Raw genomic sequence first — 23,142 nt, forward strand, 5'->3', positions numbered from 1 at the left:
TGCGATCCCATTACCGGTCAGTAAAAAAAAAAAGACAAAAAGGAAAAAAAAAAAAGGTGCAATTTAGATGCTATATATATATTTTTGAAATGCCACTGAATTTCCTTCCAGTGTGATGGTTTACTTTTAAAATGGACCCAGAAAAAAACTTTTTCTTTGGAAAGCAGATGGATTGCTTAAAGAGGTCATGACACATTTCAATTTTTCTATGAGAAAACAATAAAATAGATGATAGAGCCTGAACAAAGACTTGACTGTCTCAGTTCTCAGGAAAGTTCTACACCAAGGTCCTCCTGTCCCTGAACAACCTTCCAGGGCCTCTTCAGAACTCACCAAACCTCAACAGCATGTTGCTGTCAGCTTTTTGTCTCATTTTTAATCCAACACTTTTGTTGTTGTTTAAAAAACAACACTTTTACGTGTTTGTTTGTTTTTAAGTTACCAGCAGGCCCTTTCTTTTTTATGTTTATTTTTTTCTGTTATAAAAGTAATATATGCTGATGATGGGAAAGCTGTAAAATGCAAAAATAAATACAACAAATCAAATAAAATTAAATTTTTTTCCTACCACTCAAAATTATGTACACACATATATACACAACCATATGTATTTGGAAAAACACACTATACTTGTACTTGTAGCTCTTTATATAGTTTTATATCAGTATGATCTTCTATATTTGAGACAGATATTAGGACACGCAGAGCCATTAAGCATTTTTCCCCTTTTCTTCTCTGAATAGTGAAAGTGAACTGTTCGTACAAGTTAACTGCACATATACCTTTATTTCTTCAGATAAAACCCTGTGCTTTTTGGGTCCTAGTTGAGAAGAAAGGAACATAATAGAGATCTTGAACTTGGAAATGTACAACTGTTTGTTTCCTAGACTAATGAAAACTGCAAATTCTCCTGGCATAACTGAAACACATCTTGGAAACACCTTGAGGCAGAGGCAGATTGTGTGTGTGTGTGTGTGTGCATGCGTGCATGTGTGTACATGTGTGTGCACATGCATGTGTCTCTGTTACATGTTACAATTTTGAGAAACTAAGTTCCATGGTGTTTTGTTTCACATTATTTGATATCATTTATGCCAGGAGCCATCACTCATCCCTACTGCAACATACTTGCAATGATTTGAATGTCTCCCTAAGCTCATGTTGGAACTTAACCCCCAATATGGAAGGTGGGGCCTTTACGAGGTGATTGGATCACGAGGATTGGCCCATTCATGGAGTAATGAATGGGTTGATGAATTAATGGGTTGTCATAGGCATGGGCTGCCGGCTTTATAGAGACGACAAGTGAGCACTTTAGAGCTCTTGTCATCCTCACCATGTGATATCCTGTGCCACCACAGGACCCTGTAGAGAGTTCCCACCCAGAAGAAGGCCCTCACCAGATGCACCCCCTGCAGCATGGACTTCTAAGCCTCAGGAACTGTAAGAAATAAGTTCTGTTCCTTTATAAATTACCCGGTTTCAGGTATTCTGTTAAAAGCAACAGAAAATGAGCTAATACAATACTAAAGCATGTTTATTCTGGAAGATTTTCATTTGCCACAGAACCACAAACCTCAGTTACTTAACTTTCATACTGTTTTGCAACTTCTGTGCTATGTCATAAGCTGGATGTCAATGGGTATCACTTTGATCTATGACACAAGGCACAAGATTTCTTGGATCACACGCCCTCTGCAAAGGGAATGGCTGATCTCAAAAAGCCAATTTGTTTGGGGTAAGGTGACTTTGTGAGAGAGAGTTCAATAAAAGCCCAGCTCATCTCCCAGATGCAGCAACTGGCGTAGTGGTTGCCCCAGGGCACAGTTACCAAACAACCACCCCTCCATTTGTGTAGATTTCACCACAGGAGTAAAGTATCAAAGCTTTAATACTTATCAGGTGTAGGATTTAGTTCAGCAAACAAACAATAAGAAACAATTATTGTATCCTTAGAAATCAGAAAAGTAACCTAGGATATCTTTCATTGTAAAACTAATAACTACTCTTTGTTGAACATTTGGAAAATATAGGGAAAGAAAAAAAGAAAAGAAAAGAAAAATCATGCATAATTCCACCACCTAGGAAGCCAAAAACACTTGAAAACTTTCTATTGGAAAATTATACTTCCTTTATTCAACTCAATTCTGATATTGGCTAAAGGTGACCTTCCTATCCCCACCTGCACATACCCAATGCTGATAAAAACTGATAAACAAACAAACAAACAAAAAACCCAAACAACTTGCTACTTTATTCCTAGAGCAAGTGCGCAAAAACAACACAAAAAAGTCCACAGAATCAACACATGAGAGTTAAGTTTAAAAACTCTGTGCCATGTGATTTCACAGTAAGGGACTACTGATATTTCAGAATTAGACACCTTAACTATAAATTTTGCAAGTCTTTAAAAAGTCTGCTTTTTTACAGCAAAATTGAGAGGAAGATACAAAGATTTACCATACACTCCCTGTCTCCATACATGCATAATCTCCCCCACTATTGACAGGCCCCACCAGAGTGGGACATTTGTTACAACTGATGAACCTACATTGACACATTATCACCCAGAATTCATGGTTTACCTTAGGGCTCACTCCTGATGTTGTACACCCTGTGGGTTTGGACAAATGTTAATGACATGCATCCTTCATTATGGTGTCATACAGAGTATTTTCACTGTCCTAAAAATTCTCTGTACTCCACCTATACATCCCCCCCTTAACTATAATTTTATATTATAACTTCAAATCTATAAAAAATTAATTGTATATTTTGTAGTAAAAGTAAAGATGGAAATTAATTAGCTTGACACAGAAGAGTTTTTATGAGCCAGAGTTTTGTTTATAGTTCCACTGTGGGTGGGTAAGTACTTATTAAGATCATTTGTGGGGAATTTATTTCTAAATGTTCAATAAGAGTAACTATTAATTTGGTTTAATATAACAAACTCCATCAACTCCTTAATGTTCACTGATAATAAACAAATAAAATTTTCCTGTTTTCTTACTACCATCATTAACCTGATGCTTTGTTTACGTAAATGATAATGGTAATCTTCATTAGAAGCTATTACATAAATATTGTATTGAGTTGAATGATGAATTATGCATTCTAACTTTTACTCAAAGATAAGTATTGAGTGTTAAATTATTTATGGAACTTTCATACACAGCTGGTGGAAGGATAAATTGTTATAGCCACTTTGGAAAACTATTTGGCAGAATCAATTAAAGATGAGCATAAACATATCCTACAACCCAATAGCTACAATTCTGGGTAGATACTCAAAAGAAAATGTATAATTTTGTGTACAAAAAGACATGTACAAGAATGTTCATAGTAGTATTATCTGTAAGAGTCCAAAACTAGAGATAGCTAAATATTCTTTACCAGTAGAATTAATAAATAAATAAATAAATAAACTGTCACACACACGGACATGCACACCCACACACACATACATGCACACTGGAGTACTCTATAACAATGATCAGTAATCTTTTTATGTAAAGGGATATATAGTAAACATGTTAGGCTTTGGGGATCATATGGTCTCTATCACAATTAAACTCTGCTGATGTGGCTTGAAAACAGCTATAGACAATATTTAAACAAGTGGATAAAGCTATGTTCTAATAACACAGGTGACAGGTCAGATTTAGCCCATGAGCTGTAATTTGCTGACCTCTGCTCTTTAGCAAAAGATACAAAAGAATGAACCACCGTGTGGATGAATCTCATAGACAATGTTGAGTGAAAGAGGGCAGACAGAAAAAAAGAGTATAATATTTAATTCCACTTATATAAATTTCAAAACTAGGGAATGGTGAATCAGAATGGAATCTTTGGGAGGTAATATCTAGGAGAAGGTATGAGGAAAGTAATCTATATTGATCTGTGTGGTTTCACACAGATACATTAACTTTGTAAAAATTCATTGAGCTGTGCACTTAAAAAATTTCTCAGAATTTAAGCTATATTTCAATTAAAAAGTGAAAAAAATTTAATCTAAATAAACCAATAACTAAGTAAAATAATAGCAGGAGAATTAAAAGCACCAATAAGTATATAAGCTACAATTTCAATGGTTGGGGAAAATCAGGTTACTGATAAATGTATGCTTGGACATGTACACATATTGTTAGCTCATATTTACTAATGTTAAATATACTAATTGATAACTTGCTCTCTTAAACATGTTAACATTTGAAGCCAATCTTCTAAGAAGCTTTCCCCATAGGAAAGTAAACAAAATAAACATGCACACACTGTCTTGAATTTTCTTAATTGGACGCCTCATTTTCAACAGCACAGTTGCTACAGGGGGAAAATCCTTGATTTATTGTTATGGCTTAGAAATTTACACCACTCTGTGTGGTCACGTGACTGAGACCTGTCCTTTGAACTTCTAGGTTCCCAACAGGTGGATCAGGCTGGGAGAAGAAGTTATCATCTCCCTTTTACTTGAACCTCAACCTTAAAGTCCAGTGACAGCAACATCTGAAAGAACTAAGGCTGGTCAAATATTCAGAGACTTGTTTAAGACTCTGTAATGACAAAGTTCCAAATGTCTGCTGTATCATCCAAAGCATGAACATGGTTGTTTTCTGTTACCCAGAGATCTTGGCATTGCATTGTTCAACCATCTGTAAACGTGATCCAGGAAGGAAAATTTTTCCTGATACAAAGAATGAAATAGACAAAATAAAGCACCTTCACACAAACTACCCCGTGGTATTAATTATTAACAAACCCATTCTATAAATAATGCAGTTATTCAGGAATAAGATGCTGAATTTTTTTTCTGAGAGAAATGGAAAATGTGTTTTTGAATTCAATATGTACTTCCAAAATGTTTGATTACTTTGTCCAAATATTTGATTTTCTAAGAGAAGACAAAATATTGAAATGCATTTTTTTGACATTGCAATATAAATTTTAGAAAGTAGCTTGACGTGTAATTCTTCATATATTTACTACATATATATCCCAAAACTCTCACATTTGTAGTATATGATTATCATTGAACAATGAGGATACTGCTATTTACCAGCCCCATGGACTTCTATATCCTATTAGCATTTCTGGCATTATTTTCTTATATTTCAGAACGCAAGGGCCTCTTTCAGAATGAAATCTCCAATTTTCTACTGCATCACATAGAACTAGACCCCCAGAATCCAGAATTAAGGTAAAGATAAAATGGCAATGCACAACATTTCATGACATTAACTGTCTCATTAAATTATATGTCATAAAATTTTTTAAGTGTTGACTATAAATAAAATGTATTAACCTCATATGTGGTTGACTACCTTAAAGTAGGCAAAAAAAAAAAATCCTATGCATTTGCTTATCATTATATATAACATGCTTTTAGATTTGGCTTTAAGATTTTTGCAGTAAAAATAAGCAGTAATTTTGAAAGTATCTATGCTAGGCTCACAAAAGTTGAAAACTTGCATTAATCAGTCAGATGTGAAAGTTTTGTGCTTATGAAAACTGAGCCTTCCACATTACCACTAGCTACCTCTTTGGAACAGATCTGATAAGTTAATAAGATCTCTTTTGGCATTTAAATATGACCAAGAAATGGTATATTCAAAGACAACTATCAGTATAATGGGAATAAGTATTTGTTTATTTTTTTCAAAACTTTAAAATTTTCTTTTTGCATATCTTTTATAATATATATAACTTTGTCTCACTCTGAAAATATCTATATTTTGTGAACATTTATAATCTATAAATATTAGAAAACCTGGTATATTTGGTAAGGCAGATGGTTTGAGATTGATAGGTTAGCACCTGTTAAACCACCCTGAGTAGTGAGTCTACATGAATAATTTGTCTGTTTAAAAAATATAAATTTACAATGAAATTATAAGAAATTTCATTACAGTTTTATTGCAATTACAGTACGATTATAATCTGTACTCCTTCCAATAAAAGCCTAACATTATTTTTGGGTCAAAACTGAAAATGACATTGTCTCTGGAACATCGTAAGAAAGAGCTTGATATATGCAAAGATTCCTAGGTGGACTTGTCCTGGAAGGAAGAAGCTTTTGAATGAAGTGTGTAGGAGGGGAAAATAAACCAGAAGTGGGGTGGCTCAAGAGGAAGAGGTGGTTTTGATGTGATTGGTCAGGTCTGGATCCCGCTCAGGAGACACTGGCACTCCCAGAGCCCAAATGGCTTAGCACCTTCAGTCTCTGTCACAACTTGGGAGGCAAATGTACAGGCAACCCCTTTTAGGCCTAGACAGGTCAAAAAAGAGCCTCCTAGAGGCATCGTAGGGTGGCAGGGGAAAGTTAAGGGTGAATACATAACCTTACACATTTCTTTTACCTTTATTAGGAATTATTTTTTGTGTTCCTTTGGAATTCTAGACCAATTTTGGATGCTAGGAATAGAAAGATACATAAAATGGAGACCTATTCCCTGGGAATGTGCAGGCTAGATGGGGCAATGGAGAAGAAATTCAATATTGACAGTACAGGGGAGAGGGATTTGTGAATTAGGGCCAAGGCATCCCCATGCAGGTGACCTTGGCTGGCCATTGGAGGAGGAAGAGGAAAGGAGAGAAGTGAGGTCTTCATGAACAGGAACACTTCCTCCTGAAATGAGTGCTGGGAACACATGGTTTGTACTTTCTATATTTTTTCATTTTAAAGAATGGACCTTGATATTTTACTTCACTGTTTCAAACCTCAGCGGGGTCCTCAGAACTGCTTTGCAATATATATATACATATATATCTTTTACATCTCTGGTCAGTTCTTTCTTTTTTCTTATCACATTAGTTTCAAATTAACCTATTTCTTCATGCTTGCGTCCACTATGCGTCTCTTACTCTCATCAAAATACCGTGTTTGTTCTCCAAGAGAAGGGAAGCGATTCGATGCAGATCCTCCTCCTCTGCCTGCCCCGCCTGGTGGCCGTGTCTCCACCCTCACTTTTCCTGTCCACTGTGACCGTCTGCTCTCAGTCATGGGTCACAATTACTCCCTTTCTTGACAGAAACCTTCAACTGTTTCCTCTCCTCTCTCCTCAGCATCAAAACATTCTCAAAGCTTTCCCATCCTAAGAAGCCCTTCCTGACCCCTAGACTCTGACAGGCACTGTCACTTACCTGCCTTCCTTTCGCAGACAAATATTTTGACACAGGAGTGTCCCTTCTTAGCTCGCTGCTAACGGGCTCCATGCCGCCCTCTTCTTTCCCCTCCACCTTTCCGCTAATGATGCTCTTGCTGATGTGACCTTCAGGTTGCTAAGTCCAAGGAGCACTGTTTAGGCTTAATCTCAATTGGCCTCTATAATAGTTCACATTTTTTATCATGCCCTTCTTTTTGGAACTCTCTGCTCTTGGCGGGGATGGCTAAGATATGATTCTCTCTTGTTCGTGTCTGTCTCTCCGTCCACTCATCCTTAGTCTCTTGCCTGTTTAGGCTTCTTTAGACTCTCCTTGAACCTGCCCAACCCTTCAGGGTGATGCTTCCACATGTTCTAAGTGGCACCCCCATCACACTCCTCTTCTTCCCCTGGCTGGCCTCATCACCGATGCGTTGTCACCACCATAGACTTGCAGATCCTTCTTTTGAGCTCCAGACTTCCTAGGATGCCTGAGAATTCCTTGGGCACCTCACTTTTCCTGTGTCTAAAATGTAACTCATCATTTCCCCTCAGTTAAAAGTAAGTCTGCTTCTCCTGCTGTTCCCACTGGTGGTGGTGCGGGGGGAGCCCGCACCTCCATCTCTTTAACAGCTTTTCCTGTACTCAGCCCACTGTAAAGTCCTATCATCCTCTTGCAAAGTCTCCTGTATCTTGTGCCTTCTGTCCTCCCGACATTGTTTCAGTTCAGGCAGAACTTGTCATTTCTTCTTTGATAATTGCTGCTGTTTCCTCAGCTGGTCTCTCTCTCCTCTGGTGCATTCTCTGCTCTGACCGGATGATCTGTCTCATGTGTGCATCTCACCTCCCAGCTCCTCTGCTTAGACATCCTTAAATGGTTCTTTGTCCTATTATAAGGCCCTTCATAATCTGTCCTACCTTCCTCTCCACATTCAATTTTCGTATTTCTTTCCTCTTATTCTATTCTCCGGGCATCATGACCTTCTTCTGGTTTCTCTAATTGGTCACTTTAAGCTGCCTATCCCTACTGCTCCTTCTGCCTAGAAATGACACCTGTCCCAATGGGCTGCCCCTACCCCAGCCTCCCAGGGCTGTCTTCTGCTTCTCTTTGACACTCAGCCCCTTATCATCTCTGGCATGAGGCCTTTCCTGACACCACAACATCCTTGCCCTTCCTTTTGACCTGGGCCCATCCTTATGATTTACCGTGCCATGTTGTCATTGTGTACTTGTCCAGGTCCCACTTCAATGTCTTTGCATCCTTACACCAGTACACAATATGTACCTATAAATTTATGTTGATTGAACACTTTTTCTGAAGCTTAGCTCTGTATGAAGGGTGACAGGTCTCACTAAATGACTTTTCTCTACCTTCAGACAGAAAATGAAGCTAATACCATACAAGACTGACACTTCTATGACATTTGGGTTTGACACCTTCAGCTCTGATAGTGTGGCCTTAAGCTCATGTTGTCATTCTGCAGCTAGCACTTATCTGAGCCCTGCTCCCAGCTGCATTCAAAAGTGTGGTATATCATTGCTGTGGAAATGCTGCAACATTCCACGGAAAGCAACTGTGAAACTAGGAAACACGTTTTCCTTACGCAAAGCAATACTGACTTCCAAATACACATTTTTAGAAGGCACTAGGATAATGCAGAAAGGCTTTCAAACCATAAAGCTCAGGGTGAAATAATTTTCTGTATATTCCTATAAAAACAGAGAAGACAAAATAATGGGCCTCCTCCTGTTTTCTCATCACAATGTTCCATCTGCCCGAGAATAAACTCAGGCAATAAAGATTCTACCTTGCACGTTGCCATATCAACTTTCAGAGTGCCCCTAGCAGAGGGTTTGGCCTAAAGTGGTGCTCAACAGATATCTGTTAATCTCCTCATTCTTAGGATAGGTTCTAATTGCCTATTTGTAGAGAACTACAAAGTTTTCATCCTGTAACCCAGAGTAATAAGCTTGGGAAACTGCCAATTATTTCGTGTAGCAGCTGACCCATGGCCTTGGCTGTGTTAGCAGAGGGTTTTAAATGCTGTACCAACCCATCTCTGACACATTTGTGCAATGTTCTACAGATGGTTCTGTTGTTCTCATAAATTCATCAGGATGTGTCCGTTCAGCAAATATTAAGTTCCTCTGAGGGGCTAGGCCGCTAGATGTTCCAGGTGCTGGATACTCAGAAGTGAATAAAACTCAGTCCCTACTTCCATGATACTTACATTCTGTGTGTATGGGTGTATTATGGGGCGAGGCTAGGTGACAGTTATTAACAAAAAACAAAACAAAACCATGCAATGAAAAGTAAAACAAGGCAAGGCCCTGGGTGGGTGATGGGGTTTACGTTCCCACCATCCTCCCTTGGGAATACCCAGGTTCGATTCACTATCTTTTGGCAGAGATAGAAAATATCATCCAGAGATTTTATTATTTGAGCATACATATAGGAAGAGTGAACTGATGTATCCAAGTGATATGAATGAAGCTCTTTGTAAGCATGAGTTAAAATTAATTTGAATTCCTGAGGCATTCTTTTTTTTTAATTGTACATATTTATGGGGTACAACGTTGTATTTTGATACATATATACATTGTGTAATGATCAAATCAGGGTGATTAGCATATCCATCATCTTAAACATTTATTACGTCTTTGTGATGAGAACATTCAAAAACCTCCCTTCCAGCTATTTTGAAATATACAATACAATCATCCTACTATGCAACTGAACACCGAAACTTATTCTTCCTATCTAACTGTGGCTCTGGACCACAGTGTGACCCATCTCTCACCATCGCCTCCTCCTCCCTCTGGGAACACAGTTCTACTCTCTGTTTCTATGAGATCAACTTCTTTAGACACCACATATGAGTGAGATCATGCTCTATTAGTCTTTCTGTACATGGTTTATTTTTCTTAACACAATGTCCTCCGGGTTCACCCATGTTGCTGCAAATAACAGGATTTCATTCTTTTTATGTCTGAATAGTATTCCATTATGTATATGTATACCACATTTTCCTTATCCATTTATTTGTTGATGGACACTGAGGTTGATTCCATGTCTTGGCTATTATGAACAGTGCTGCTGTAAACATAGGAGTGCAGATACTCTTCTGCATACTGATTTCCTTTTCTTTGGATATATACCCAGTACAGGGAATGCTGGATGATATGGTACTTTTATTTTTAATGTTTTGAGGAACCTCCATACTGTTTCCCATTATGGCTATACTAATTTACATTCCCACCAGCAGTGTACAATGTTTCCCTTTTTTCCTGAGACATTCTAACCTTAATAAATCAAAATTAAGCAACTTGAAAACTTTTGCCTTTAAACATAGACCTTACTTTTAAAGTCAAGGGCACATAAAATAGTCCTTATAATAATCTTTTTTTAATAACCTATGAGAATAATATGCTTATTTCTAAATTAAAAATATGCACTTGTAAATATCTATTCATTTGAACCAAATTGAGATAGTTTAATGTTCAAAATATACCGAAGCTATCAATTTGTAAATCAAAAATGCCACTAATATAAAATGAACTGCAAAAACCTAGAACAAATTAATTATTAGTGTTAATAAAAATAATACATATTTGTAGTACTTCTAAAAGTTTACTGAATATTTTAATAGTCATTTGATTCTCAATTAATCCAATAAAGTAGATAATAATACTTGTATTTTCTACCACACCACAGTGGCCTACTTTGATAGGCCACTTATTTTGCTTCAAAACATATTGTATATTAATTTTTAAAAAAAACAATTTGTGGACCTCAGAAACGTCCATATACAAATATGACAGGCAAATGCCGGTGATAAGAGCAAAGTATTAATGTAAAAAAGCTCCCAATTTTATTAGATAATGGAGTTCCTGAAAAGTGAAATATATCAATTTTCTCCACTATATAGTGGAGAAAATACTGACTTCTGAAATAAAACACTATGACATTTGATGTCAAGGGGAGAAGATAAAATCAACATGTATTTAAAAAAATCAAACCTATAATTGGAGTCATCAGAATCAAACATACATTGGGTTAACGTAATTTTGCTTCCATTCAAGATGGTAGGATAGATTGTCCCCAGTGTCACCCTCTCCCACAAATCAATCAATTTACAACTATAAAAAAGCAATGACAGCCAAGCTCAGGCTGCTAGAGCTCAGGGGGAGAGGCGGAGAGACCTACAGAGTGCATGAAGGTGGGGAAGCCATGATGAGAGAAAGAAAGTATCACTCTGACCATTTCGAACCCTGGCTGCTTTGAGGCTGTAGTTGCTGAGTGCATGGAGCAGGAGCTGGCAAAAACTGCAGCTGTGCCCTTCAGATGGAGTTGCTTGGAGGCGGCAGGGGAGAAGAGGGCTTTGATGGCCCCCAGGCCAGAGATACCACTAATAGGGTTCCTGTGAACCCACAGGACCATGGAGCCACAACAATTGAAAAAAAGATGTCACTCAGAGGCCAGTGAGTCATCGCAAGGGATTGGAGCATGGCCCATCCCATGGGAAGTATTTACAGCATGGGTGGTGGGGGAGTTGGGGCAGATCAGCTCTCCTTACAGCAAGGAGAGCTGATCTGCTCCCCAATCAGTGTAGGACCATTCAGAGGAGACTGGTCAGGAATATAGAATTGCATGGGGTGCAGTTTGATGAAAAGACTCAGGCCCAGACCAGTGTTTCTATACAACCCAGGTGCACCAGATTTCACTAGACCTGGAAGTATCTGTAAAGCCAATCATTAAAACCTGAGCTGCACAAATAACCTTCCCTGGGGAATCAGCAGCAAAGCAGCAATTTAGCTCAACCACAGAGCTCAAGTCCTAGTCCTCACAGGAAGTTCCACTATTTTGGAAGTAAGCAAAGGACAACAAATTAGTTCCAGTGCAGAGTTTAAGTAGTGGGAAAAGCAAATAATCCAATGCAGACCTGAAAGAAAAAACAAAGTACCCACAACCAGATGGGTACTTTGATGGCCCCCAGGCCAGACAAAATTTGATAACAAAATTCGATATTAACCAGTAAAGGTCTCGCTTCACCGGGAAACACCTATAACACCTAGAAGGACTGCAAGTCCCCTGGGCTAGGAAGCCAGAAAGGGGGGAGGCCCAGGGGCCTCAACCATGCCCCCTGACATGCACAGCCAGTCCTGAGGGTGGGGGCATAGGGCATTGGCCATGCCCCTCCCTACCCACAGTCAGCCCAGTGATGACCACCAGACTGCTGTAGGAAGCCCCCTGGGCTCTCCAGAGCCGGGGCAGTGGGGGAGCCAAGGGCCTTGGCCACACCCCCCTGACACACACAACCAGCCCAGTGATGTTCACCAAGTCACAGCAAGAAGGGCCCCTGGTTCCCGAGCCTGGGTAGTGGGAGGCAAGAGCCTTTGCCATCCCCCCTGACATCTGCACCCAGCCCAGCAATGACCAAGCCACTGCTGGAAGCCCCTGGTCTCCCCTCTGGGATTGTGGGGGGTGCCACAGGCCTCAATACTGCACCTCTTCTTTCCTCCTTCTTCCACCACATTTCCGTCCCCTTTCTCCTCTTCCCCTCCCTCCCAACTGCTCTGCAACAACATCATAGAATGTAAAAAAAAATTAATAAAATTAAATTAAAAGAAAAAAGATTATTTCATTTCACAAGTATCTGATGAATAGCTGTACTTAATACCACTCAGTAGAAATGGGTTTATATTCTGTAATACTCTATATTACATATTATAATGTTATATTATAATATAATGTTACATATTATAATATTAATATAATGTAGAATACTATATTATAGTATTCTGCAATTCTCTATAACTAAGTAAAAAATACTCTATACCTAATTTAATAAGAGAATCCAGAACTTCCTTTTATCCGGTATTTCTGTCCCTTTTAGAAACCATGATGACAGTCAAGCTCTCCATAATCAGGCTCACATTTCTTTCCAAATTATCCTTTCATCCTCCTTGTGGTCTGAAACACTTACTGCCCCAGAAACACTCCCGAGCTTTCTTGTATCTGGGCTTTTGAAAGTGGTCTTGCCTCCACCAAGAACACTGCCACTGTCTTGGCTTCGCACGTCTAAATCCATGTGTCTTCATATCTCAGCTATATGCACTCTCTCCGTCCTTTGACGTCCCAACACATTTTCTCATGATTTTTTTTTTTTGTATCATTTGTCAGTCTTGAGCTGGTGTTGCATATATGAATGCTCACAACTTGAGTCTCTTGCTGGACTATAGCCCCCCTGAGGGCAGAATCTATGACCCACTGGTCTTCGGATTCCCAGTCCCCAGCACTCTGACTCGCATATAGTTGGTGCTTGATGCACATCTGTTAATGAATATTGGATGAATGTCTAGTTCTGCCCTTGAGGCCCCATGCAGTCTGGAAGAATATATTTAATATTTTAAAAATTGCCTTTACATTTTTATAATGTTTCAGCAAGTTACTTTTCTAAACACTGTTAATGTCATCAATATATAGTTTATTTTTATTTACTATCAATTTTTAAATTTTTAATTGTTTATTGTTTAGTCATCAATTTATTGATAACAGGCATCTCCTCACACAACATCTCATTCTATCTCTGGAACAACCCCTGGTCTAGGAAGGACAGATTTTTTTATTTCCACTTTGCAGGAAAACTATAAATGCCAAAAGAGATGAAGAAACAGTTAATTTTTCAGAGCTGAAACTAGAAAACAATTCCCTCTATGCTTTCATTGAGTGTTAATAAAATGTTGGTTTGTCATATTCTATTGCCCCTTGAGGGCAAAGATGATTTTCACTGTGAGTAACTCAAGCTCACTAGGTAAAGTACTATCTTCAAACATCCAATAAATATTTATTATCTATTTAAAGGAATAATGTACATTTATTCTTCTTATGTGTCTTCAAACTAATAAAAAACTTTCATTCCAATGGTTCTTTTATATTATTTAGTTTTATATCACTGAGAAAATAGAAATCTAATGAACTAATAAATTCTACGAGGTTAGTAACCCATAGCACCTTAACGAATATAAGGTCTTCCCCTACCTCTGTTTCTCTTGCTGTCTGCTTTTGGGTCAACTCACTGATAATTTGGGCTGCCAACATATGACTGGTCAGAGTAAAAGGAAGAAGTTAAAATGAATCATTTTATTCTTCATTTATGACTATGGTTCAAGGTTAGAATGGATGAGGGTAAAATTTTGGTGAAAATAAAATTTAATGATTATTTTTATTTACCCAAGCTTCTCTTTTGTTATATTACTATAATTAATTGCAAATTTACTGAGCATGGTTTAGTGGCTTAAATAAGATATAAACAGTACACCTAACATTTTACAGTCTAGACACTTTCATATTATGATTTAGACCATTCCTCACTTTGAGCTTAAGTGCATCCTGTATATTTTCTATACGGGACTTGTTTCTAAGCTATAAAATGAGGAATATAGTAGTAACTTCATTTCCTAACAGAATAGTATATGTAAAAAGAGTTTGTGAAAGGCATTGATGGTATATTCTCCACAAGAACAAATGATTATTCATAACAATGTTGCTACTTTGTTACAAAGGCAGTGTGGGTAATTGTGCTGACTCAGATTAGTTCAAATATATATTTCTCCCAGGCATTGTAAGTAATGGCTTGTGCTGTGATGCAGATACTTAATAGTTTACTTATCTATCTTATCATCTCTGGTTTAGGAATTAAATGTGATTCTTCTTACTTTTTCATCACAGTTGCCTGAATATAAAACACTCAATTCTCGGTTGTGCTGATGATCCAAGAAAACCTTTGAAAGACTCAGAAACATGATTCCTGACTTCCTGACAGTTATTAAAATCAAAACCTTCTTTCATCACCAAGTGTTACACATATAAACGTGGTATCACTATCTATAAACCCATAAAAGAGCTTAAAAACCTCTCCAGAACGGAACAACAGTCAATAAGGCAACAGTAACTCCACAAGATATCAACATGCTTAATTGTAATATATTTAAAATGAGAAGTGTTCTTACCTAGCATGCAAACACATTTGGCATTCTGATCAGGGTTCTCAAACAAGATTTCGCCACACCTCTGAAATAGAAAGACAGCCATGGTTATTTTAAGATGTCCCTTAGGATTTCCAAGGCAATTATATCCATGCAACCTGACATTACCGTGACATGATTCTACTCTTCTTGTTTTCTTTGGTTACCTGAGTCTAGGGACTTATGTCATGAGCAGAAACTTTTCTGCTGGTAAATATTTGACAGGTAAGTGGGATAGATTGTTCCTGTATGCCTCATGCCCCTGCCTAGTGCTGATTCTATGTGCTCCGTGACAAGTCATGACCGGAGATGCACTCAGTTTCTGACAGTTCCTGTTTCAGTGGATGATATGTAGTCTATTAGGCCCAATAATCTGAGATTAATCACTATTAAAATTGGATCTTATTCAGCATCTATGTTATTCTAAACTACCCACTCTGCAGTAAAGCACAGATATTATCAAGCACAAAGCTAGGTGGTCCATACTTAACTCTCTGAACTTGCGGGAAAAACAAATAAAGATGGAAAAGTGGCAGTTATAACACTTTTCCTGAATGCAGAGATAGAAATATCAACTTCCATAGCATCAACATCAACATCCATAGCAACCAGGTCCCATTTGTATGATGACTACAATTGGCAAATGGTTAGTACCTGAATATATAAATAAATTCTTCAAATCAATAAGAATATAACAAATAATCCATTAGAAAAATTGATAAAGGACTTGAGCAAACAATTAATGGAAGAGGAAATCTGGGTGGTCGGTAAACATAGGAAATATATTCAAACATACCAATAATCAGGAACAAGCAAATTAAAGGTAAAATGAGGTTTATTTTGAACTCATAGATTTGACAAAATTTAAAAGTCTGCAATAACAAATGTTTTCAAAATGTAGAGGGATGGATACTCTTACACACTGTAGTTGGAGTATAAAATGATAAATTACTTTGGAGAAAAATTGCCCAAATCTAGCCATTTTCTAGAGATCTAACTAGAGAAATTTTCACATACAACTTTAATATCCTGGTGCAAAACAGATAAATGATATGTTATTCATAACTGGAAAACTGCACAGCAGTTAAAATGATTTAGAGCTACAAATACTGTAAAAGCATATATAATATATAATATGCACATATAAATATGTAATACCCAAATTATAGAATGTTTGAATTATATAAAATATGTACAGATGCTCCTCAGCTTATGATGGGGTTATGTTCAGACAAACCCATTGTAAATAGAAAATGCATTTAAAACCCCAATAAATACACAGTCAAGTCTAAAAATTCTAAGTCAAACCATCACTGCAGTGCCACCGCTAATGTCTGGAATCCTGTTGAGTACACCAATCGTAGTGCTCTTAATCCTGTTCATGACGCCAATTGTCTAGCTCCACTACCATGCTGGTTGTTGGACTCTTTTACCTGCTGGTAATCCGGCACCGACTGGGCCAATTGCCGAGCTAGGGCTGGGTCTGGAGCTCACAGACACCTCAAGCCCATTCACAGACTGGGTCACAAACCCTTCACATACCAGGCTGGGTCATCAGACTCCTCACATGCCAGGCTGGGTCACCAGGTCCCTTACACCCAGATCTATGAGCTAGGTAACCGGCCAAAAGGTCCTTGGAGGCTGTAGGTTGGAAAGCATGGCTGTGCCGGGTGGACACCCAAGGCAGACGCCTGCCCACCTGCTTCACTAACCCCCCCCCCCCCGAAGAACACAAGAATAGCAACAAAACTCAAAAGATACGTTGGTGCTCATGTGCACTAACTCCACACACACACACACACACACAATGTGTTTACCAAGGCTGTGCTAAAACCACACCCAACTGGACCCGAGGCAAGGGCCCTTACCAAACTATTCTATTTTCACAACAATCGTACATTGAGGATGGTCTGTATAATTTTCAAATCATATAAAACATATATAATGTTTAAATCATATAATAGTATAATGTTAAGCCAAAAAACAGTATCCGTTTTTTATGAAGTTGGAAAAAATCTAAAAATAATATGTATTGTTTGTGGATACATTAATTTATAGAAAAAGCATAAAAAATGCAGTGTATAGTGAAACATCAAATTCAGGTAGGGGGAAGAGACACAGAGTAATAAAATGTTGGAGGGCACACAGGGGTTATCAACTCTTTCTATATGAATTTGTCTCTTAAATTATTCTCTAAACTTTTTTTCTCTGTAACATTTCATAATAAGAAAGAATTACTCCCACATGCAATACTCTGAATATAAAAATGGCCCTTTGCACAATGCATCTCTGCACCCATTTGGTGGCAGACTGGATTGTCTTCCCCAACAACTTGTTCTCACCACTTGTTTCCTCTGCCCTTAGGAAGACTGAGGACATACTGTGTTCATCCAAATTTTCTCTTCTTTTTAATGTTTATGACTTGCTTAATTCCATTCCCATCAATCTTTATTGTACCCACTTAATATATTATAAGACAAAGTAATTTAAGAGGAAAAAGTTTCTGGGTATGAGAATGCATGTTCTTTACACCTAATTGTGAAATAATTTAGCACAAAGAGGAACAGGTGGAAAGAGGAAAGGATGACACTATTACATTCAAATGAACCCGTTTCTGTGATGAGCTACATTGTGCATAAGGAGATGGACAATTGGTTCAGGGATAGGAAAAGGAAGAAAGTTGCTTTGGTGAGTCAAGAGGATAGACTGTGGAGGAAGGAGGTTGGGTGCATTGAATCCTAGACATAGAGTCTGTATAGTGAACTCCTTTCCCAGTTACTCTAATGACCTAGTGTGATATTTATCATGCCACTTAATCTCTTCATGCTTCATAAGTAACATGGGGATGCCAATATATTCCACCAAGTCAGGTCAGAGAGCAAATGGGAGGATTAATGACCCATGGAGTCTGATCCTACTGTTTGCTCCTGTTTTGTTTGTGTTTTGGCAGAGGTTAAATTCATATTGCTAGGATCTATTTCCTGCATTACCTGCTTTTTAAAGTGGTATTTTTAAGAGTTGATAATTATTTTTAAATGAAAGATCAGAGGCTTCTAAAATGTTTTTAACTTCTTGGCAGAACAAATTGCTAAGGAAACTCTACAATCCATATTTTGGGTCCTACAAGGAAATGACTCCAGAGTACTCCCTTATCCTTTGTTAGTGACAAAGGTCACACATGTGCTATGACAGAAGACCTTTCCTTCTTTTATTGCAGGGTCTTCTAGGGGGATGGTGGGTGGAGGTTGCATAACTTCCCATGGCTGCCATAGCCCAAGGACAGCCTTACATGTGCCCTGCAACAGGCACGTTGGTAGGTGTGGGTGCAGCTGTGGGCATCTTGCTCTCTTTCCCGTCTGTGAACAAATCCAGGAGGAGTTTCTGAAACTCCCATGAAAATGCATTCAACAGTCATGGCCTGCCGGGATTCACTGACCCGATAAGCTCATCACCAAGCAGCAAGGGTGGGTGCAGTGGCCCTCCCAATGACGAGGATGCAGTCCCTCTTCCTTGTCCTGTCTCCCTGGAGGTCTGGGAAACAGCTGAGGCACCTCTAACTAGTTCTTTAATTGCCCTGCTTTGTAAAGTTACCTGATGATGGTAACAGATTTTAAAGCAATGCCCAGAAGGGAATCTGATTGTTCTCCGGACTTGAAAGAAACCAGATTCTTTGCAGTGCTTTTTCTCATTGATGCCAGTGTTTACTGGGCCTTCACTGCCAGGATACTGCTTGCTGTGAAACCCAGGGCGATGACCCAGTTTAGGAGATTAATTGGGCTACACAGGGTCCAAGTCCCAGAAATCGGCAGGATCTGCCATGGGGGAAGGTCTTGTCCCCTCTTGGGTTCTGGGGTACTGCAAACCTCCTCCTTCAATGCTCTAGCCATGCTGGTGGGACTCCCATCCCAGCACCTGCTGCTGGGTGACCCTGACTTTGTACCTGGTTCTGCTCACCAGGATTCTGACTAATTTTCAGGATCCCGTCTCTCATTAGAAACTCCATCTTTGTTTTGTTTTCTGTGTCTGAAATACTGAGACCAACTCATGTTCCTGCCCATTTCTCCTAGCGAACACTGCCCCCTAATAATAGGGCATAGTTATTGAAATCCCCATCCAGAGGGTTGGAGCCCTGCTAGCAACAGAGAGGTCCTGCTGGCACGGGCACTCCTTCATAGCACATAGGATATGCTGCACATGAATTCAGGTGTGTAATGCTTGTTGCCACTATAGACAATAAAGAATCAAACCATGTTCCTTGTTTGTGTTCCTAACATGACACATTATTCTGTGGTGCCTTATACATACCAGGCCCTTAATAAGTGTTTGTGAACTAGGTGAACTAAATGTATGTGGACTTAGCCCACAGTACGGGCTAAGTACTGTAAGTGCTATACATCTACCATGTCGTACTCTCATTATGCTCTTTCAAAAGAGTAGAAAATTGAGGCACAGTCTCCTCCAAGGAACGAGAGAATAAATGCTGACGGTTTACCTGATGCTTGACCAGATACATAGATTCCCAAATATTGGCTACTTTTGGCCTCCTCATTGCCTTGGCCACGTAGACCCTCTCTACTTACTTCCCCTTCTCTCACCCATTAATCACTGGCTGTTTGCAAGAGTTGCCACCTACTAGGCTTTGGATCAGACTGACCCAAGTTCAAACCCTGTTGCTGCCTGCTATCACGGGCAATTTATTCAGTTTTGCCAAACCTGCTTTCGTATTTGTAAAACAGAGTAGTATTATCTATATCATAGTATTATTGCAAGTTTAGTTTTTAATTCATTATGAATAAGAATGCACTGCTTTAAATTATTGTAGATAAGACTGTAATATACAAATAAGAATTAATAAATTTAACTCATCCACTAAAATTCTATTTTAATTCACATTATTATTTAAATTAAAAGTGAAGAAATACTTTTAATTTTAAAAGTCTGGACTAATGGGTACAAAACTATGCTATCTACCCTGGGTGAATCATCGTGCAGTACGTGCATGTATTGAAATGACAGTGTACCTCACAAGTATGCACAATAAATGTTAAAATATTTTGAATTTAAAGAAGTCAAAATATTTCACAAATTGGTTGCTAATTCTTGTTTGTTAAAAATTTTCAATATTAAATCTAAAATTTTACTTTTACTCAGGAAGAAAATACTGCATCTGTTACTTACAGTAGCCAAGATATAGAATCAACCTAAATGTCTATCAAATAAAACCAAAGATAGAAATCCTTGTTGCTAGGAGATTTGCCCTCGTGTCAGCTGAGACAATATCAGTTTTCTGCAAGTAGGTAATGTTAAAAGTTAGCAAATAATTAATAGGCTATGATTCTTTGATTATTTCCTTCCCACATTTACACCTTTAAAAAAAAAGCAGAAATAAATTTAATAAAGGGAATTACGTGCTAATAAAATAATTGGGGGGTCAGGCTATAGCCTGGGATGACTCTCAGAACAACACTGCAAAATTGGCTCACCAGGCTGTGAGCTCACCAAGCTGGGGGCTTAACTGGGAAAGTAGAGAACCAGGAGGCATCACTGAATTGTTGACTTCAAGAACAGAGCACCATGGCAGTGATCCAGGGATTAGAAAGCTATTGTTGCAATTACCTCTTGATTCTATGAAGCTAGTTACAGAACAGAGGGTGCTACTGCAGAAATGCTGAAAAACTCAACATCTCCATAAGTGTGAGTGACAGCTCATTAAAACAAAACAAAACAAAATGAACCCCTGACATATGACTAGATTCATTTTGAAAAAGAATCAAGTATCCAAAGTGAATTTCCTCGGCTGAAAAAGTGCTAACCATGGTCAGACGATTGGGAAGTTTGGTGGAAAGTGGAGCACATCTCATCTGTCCTAGGATCTGCAAAGACAATTGAGTAGGTGACTGTAGGCCTGAGTCTGGAGGATGGAAAAGAATTGGCTGGCATAAGAGAGGAGCCCTCCAGGCTGAGGTAGCTGCCTGTGCAGGGCCCAGAAGCCCTGTTAGGATCTTGCAAGTGGCCTCCAAGGATGGGAGCAAAACTTTGGTGGCTCAAAAGGCTTAATCAAAGTGGTAGTCACAGGTGAGATTGGAGGAAACTAGGAGCCAATAGCGATTTAATAAAACTATTTCTGGGCTGGAGAGGCCAAGTGTGCTTTTGGAGAGCTAGGATGCTTCATGAATTCTCTTAGCATTATAACAAATAATTACAATGTAATGCTCCATATGTCTTTCATCAACAGAATTGACTGCAATTTTGTGCCCATTTCTAACTAAAAGAAGGTACCAAGCCTGAAGTGTTCCTTAGTCGTCTTTCCTGAATTATTCTGTAGAATGGCTATGACAAAAAGAATCGAAACTTCATGTGAGGCTGATTTCTGCTACTGCTGAAGCCATTAGCACCTACTGTTGAGCACATCACAGTTTCCCCAGCTCCCAGGGGATGTGTTTTCAGGGTCTGCTACTTTCTGGTGGCCCAAGTCCACATTATTTTATGCAGTCCTGTCTACTGTGTGGGTGGCAGAGTCAGGACTTAATCTCTAAACACTGTGGCAGCCCTCAGCACTCTGGTGCCAGAGGACGGCAGATTTGGAACTGGGCTGATTTCAGCTCGAGCTCATGTTTTCCTTTTTAAGCTTTTCCAGTGAAAGAGCAGATTTCCATCCCATTGCAGGTTGTTAAAACGTCAGACTAATAAGTTTTCAACAATCTGTCAGTGTAGATCTCCAGCGACAACCTGGCACTGCCTTTGAATTGGGCCTCATCGTCCAACCCAACCTCAGCCAGTCAAAATAAGAGACACACCAGCAAAAGAAAAAAAAATTAAAAAAGATAATCACCTCACGCCGAGCAGAAATTCTTAACAAATGCATTGCTGCCAACAGTCAGCAGCAAGTCTGTGGGCTACATATCCTGGAGTGACCCTTCAGGAAGGGCCATCCCTCATAAACCTCTAATTAGCTATGGTTAGGAGTGACTTGAAAGATATTAATGCTATTGCTATTGGAAAATGAGCCTACTGGCTTTTAACAGCTTTGTTTTCTTCAGTCAAAGAACAAAATGTTAGTTCAATGGCATATGCTTTTTATTAGAGAATGCCAGCGGCAGCAATCTCCAGAGAGTCTCTCAGCATTTTATTACATACCCCTATTTTTAAATGCTTAAAAACTACTTATTATGAACCAAAACTTGGAAAACCTGGTTTCATCCCAAGAGTAATTTTTTTTTTAAGTTATTAAGCAAACGTCTGGAATGCAGAACTATGTTTTCTGTCATTTTGGCCCTGGACAGGAGAGGGCACTAGAAAGGTTGTATGGCTAACACCTGGGTGAACCCCCTCAGGGACATCCTGGGGTCAGAAGGCAGCAAGTCAGAGCCACTGTATCTTATGTTAGCCATTTCTCCGGGCTCCATGTTGAGTCTTGACTTCCATTGTACACATCAAAATAAAATGCACATAGAAAACTGCATTTTTCATTGTGCAAAACAGCAACTGTAGCCTCTGGGCAAGCACAATTTTAGCAAAATCTGTAAGGCTGATGGCACGGAGTACAACTGAGGTCTCTCTCCAGCACACCCTGTTATAGGAACTGAGTAGGCATCTCAGTCCAAGGCACTTTGGGAGTAATGGTATGGGCTCTGAGAATTCCCCTATATCAGACACAAAATCTTGATCAACAGTGCAAAAATTATGTCAGAATTTTGCAGTACAGTATCATCCCAACTGTCCCAAGAGTTGACAACTAGCTACAGCTAGTTTTCAGGAAGAAAGATAGATACTTCTGTGAAAGCAAGCCACTAAAGCCATAAACATTTAACTTACACATAATGAGTTCTTAAAGGTGAAATTAGGAGACACTGTGTTGGAGAAAACAGGAAGCAGTACAGAAAAAGAACAAATTGGTTCAAATAATGGAAAGAACTTAGCATATCGGGATTCAAATCCCAAATCTATCCCTCACTAGCTGTGTGGTTTTGGATACGTG

At 38.7% G+C, this 23,142-nt stretch overlaps 1 protein-coding gene across 1 annotated transcript in view; it reads right to left on the reverse strand.

Moving 5' to 3' along the window:
- Nucleotides 1–15,231, reverse strand: part of PDE7B (phosphodiesterase 7B) — a 205,728-nt gene extending 190,497 nt beyond the window's left edge. Inside the window, exon 1 of the mRNA XM_008570842.1 lies at nt 15,150–15,231. Within this exon, the coding sequence (XP_008569064.1) occupies nt 15,150–15,231 (82 nt within the window). The remainder of the gene's footprint in view (nt 1–15,149) is intronic.
- Between the last annotated feature and the right edge of the window lie 7,911 nt (nt 15,232–23,142).

This window comes from Galeopterus variegatus, unplaced genomic scaffold, assembly GCF_000696425.1.
Source record: "Galeopterus variegatus unplaced genomic scaffold, G_variegatus-3.0.2 Scaffold634, whole genome shotgun sequence".
Lineage (NCBI taxonomy): Eukaryota > Metazoa > Chordata > Mammalia > Dermoptera > Cynocephalidae > Galeopterus > Galeopterus variegatus.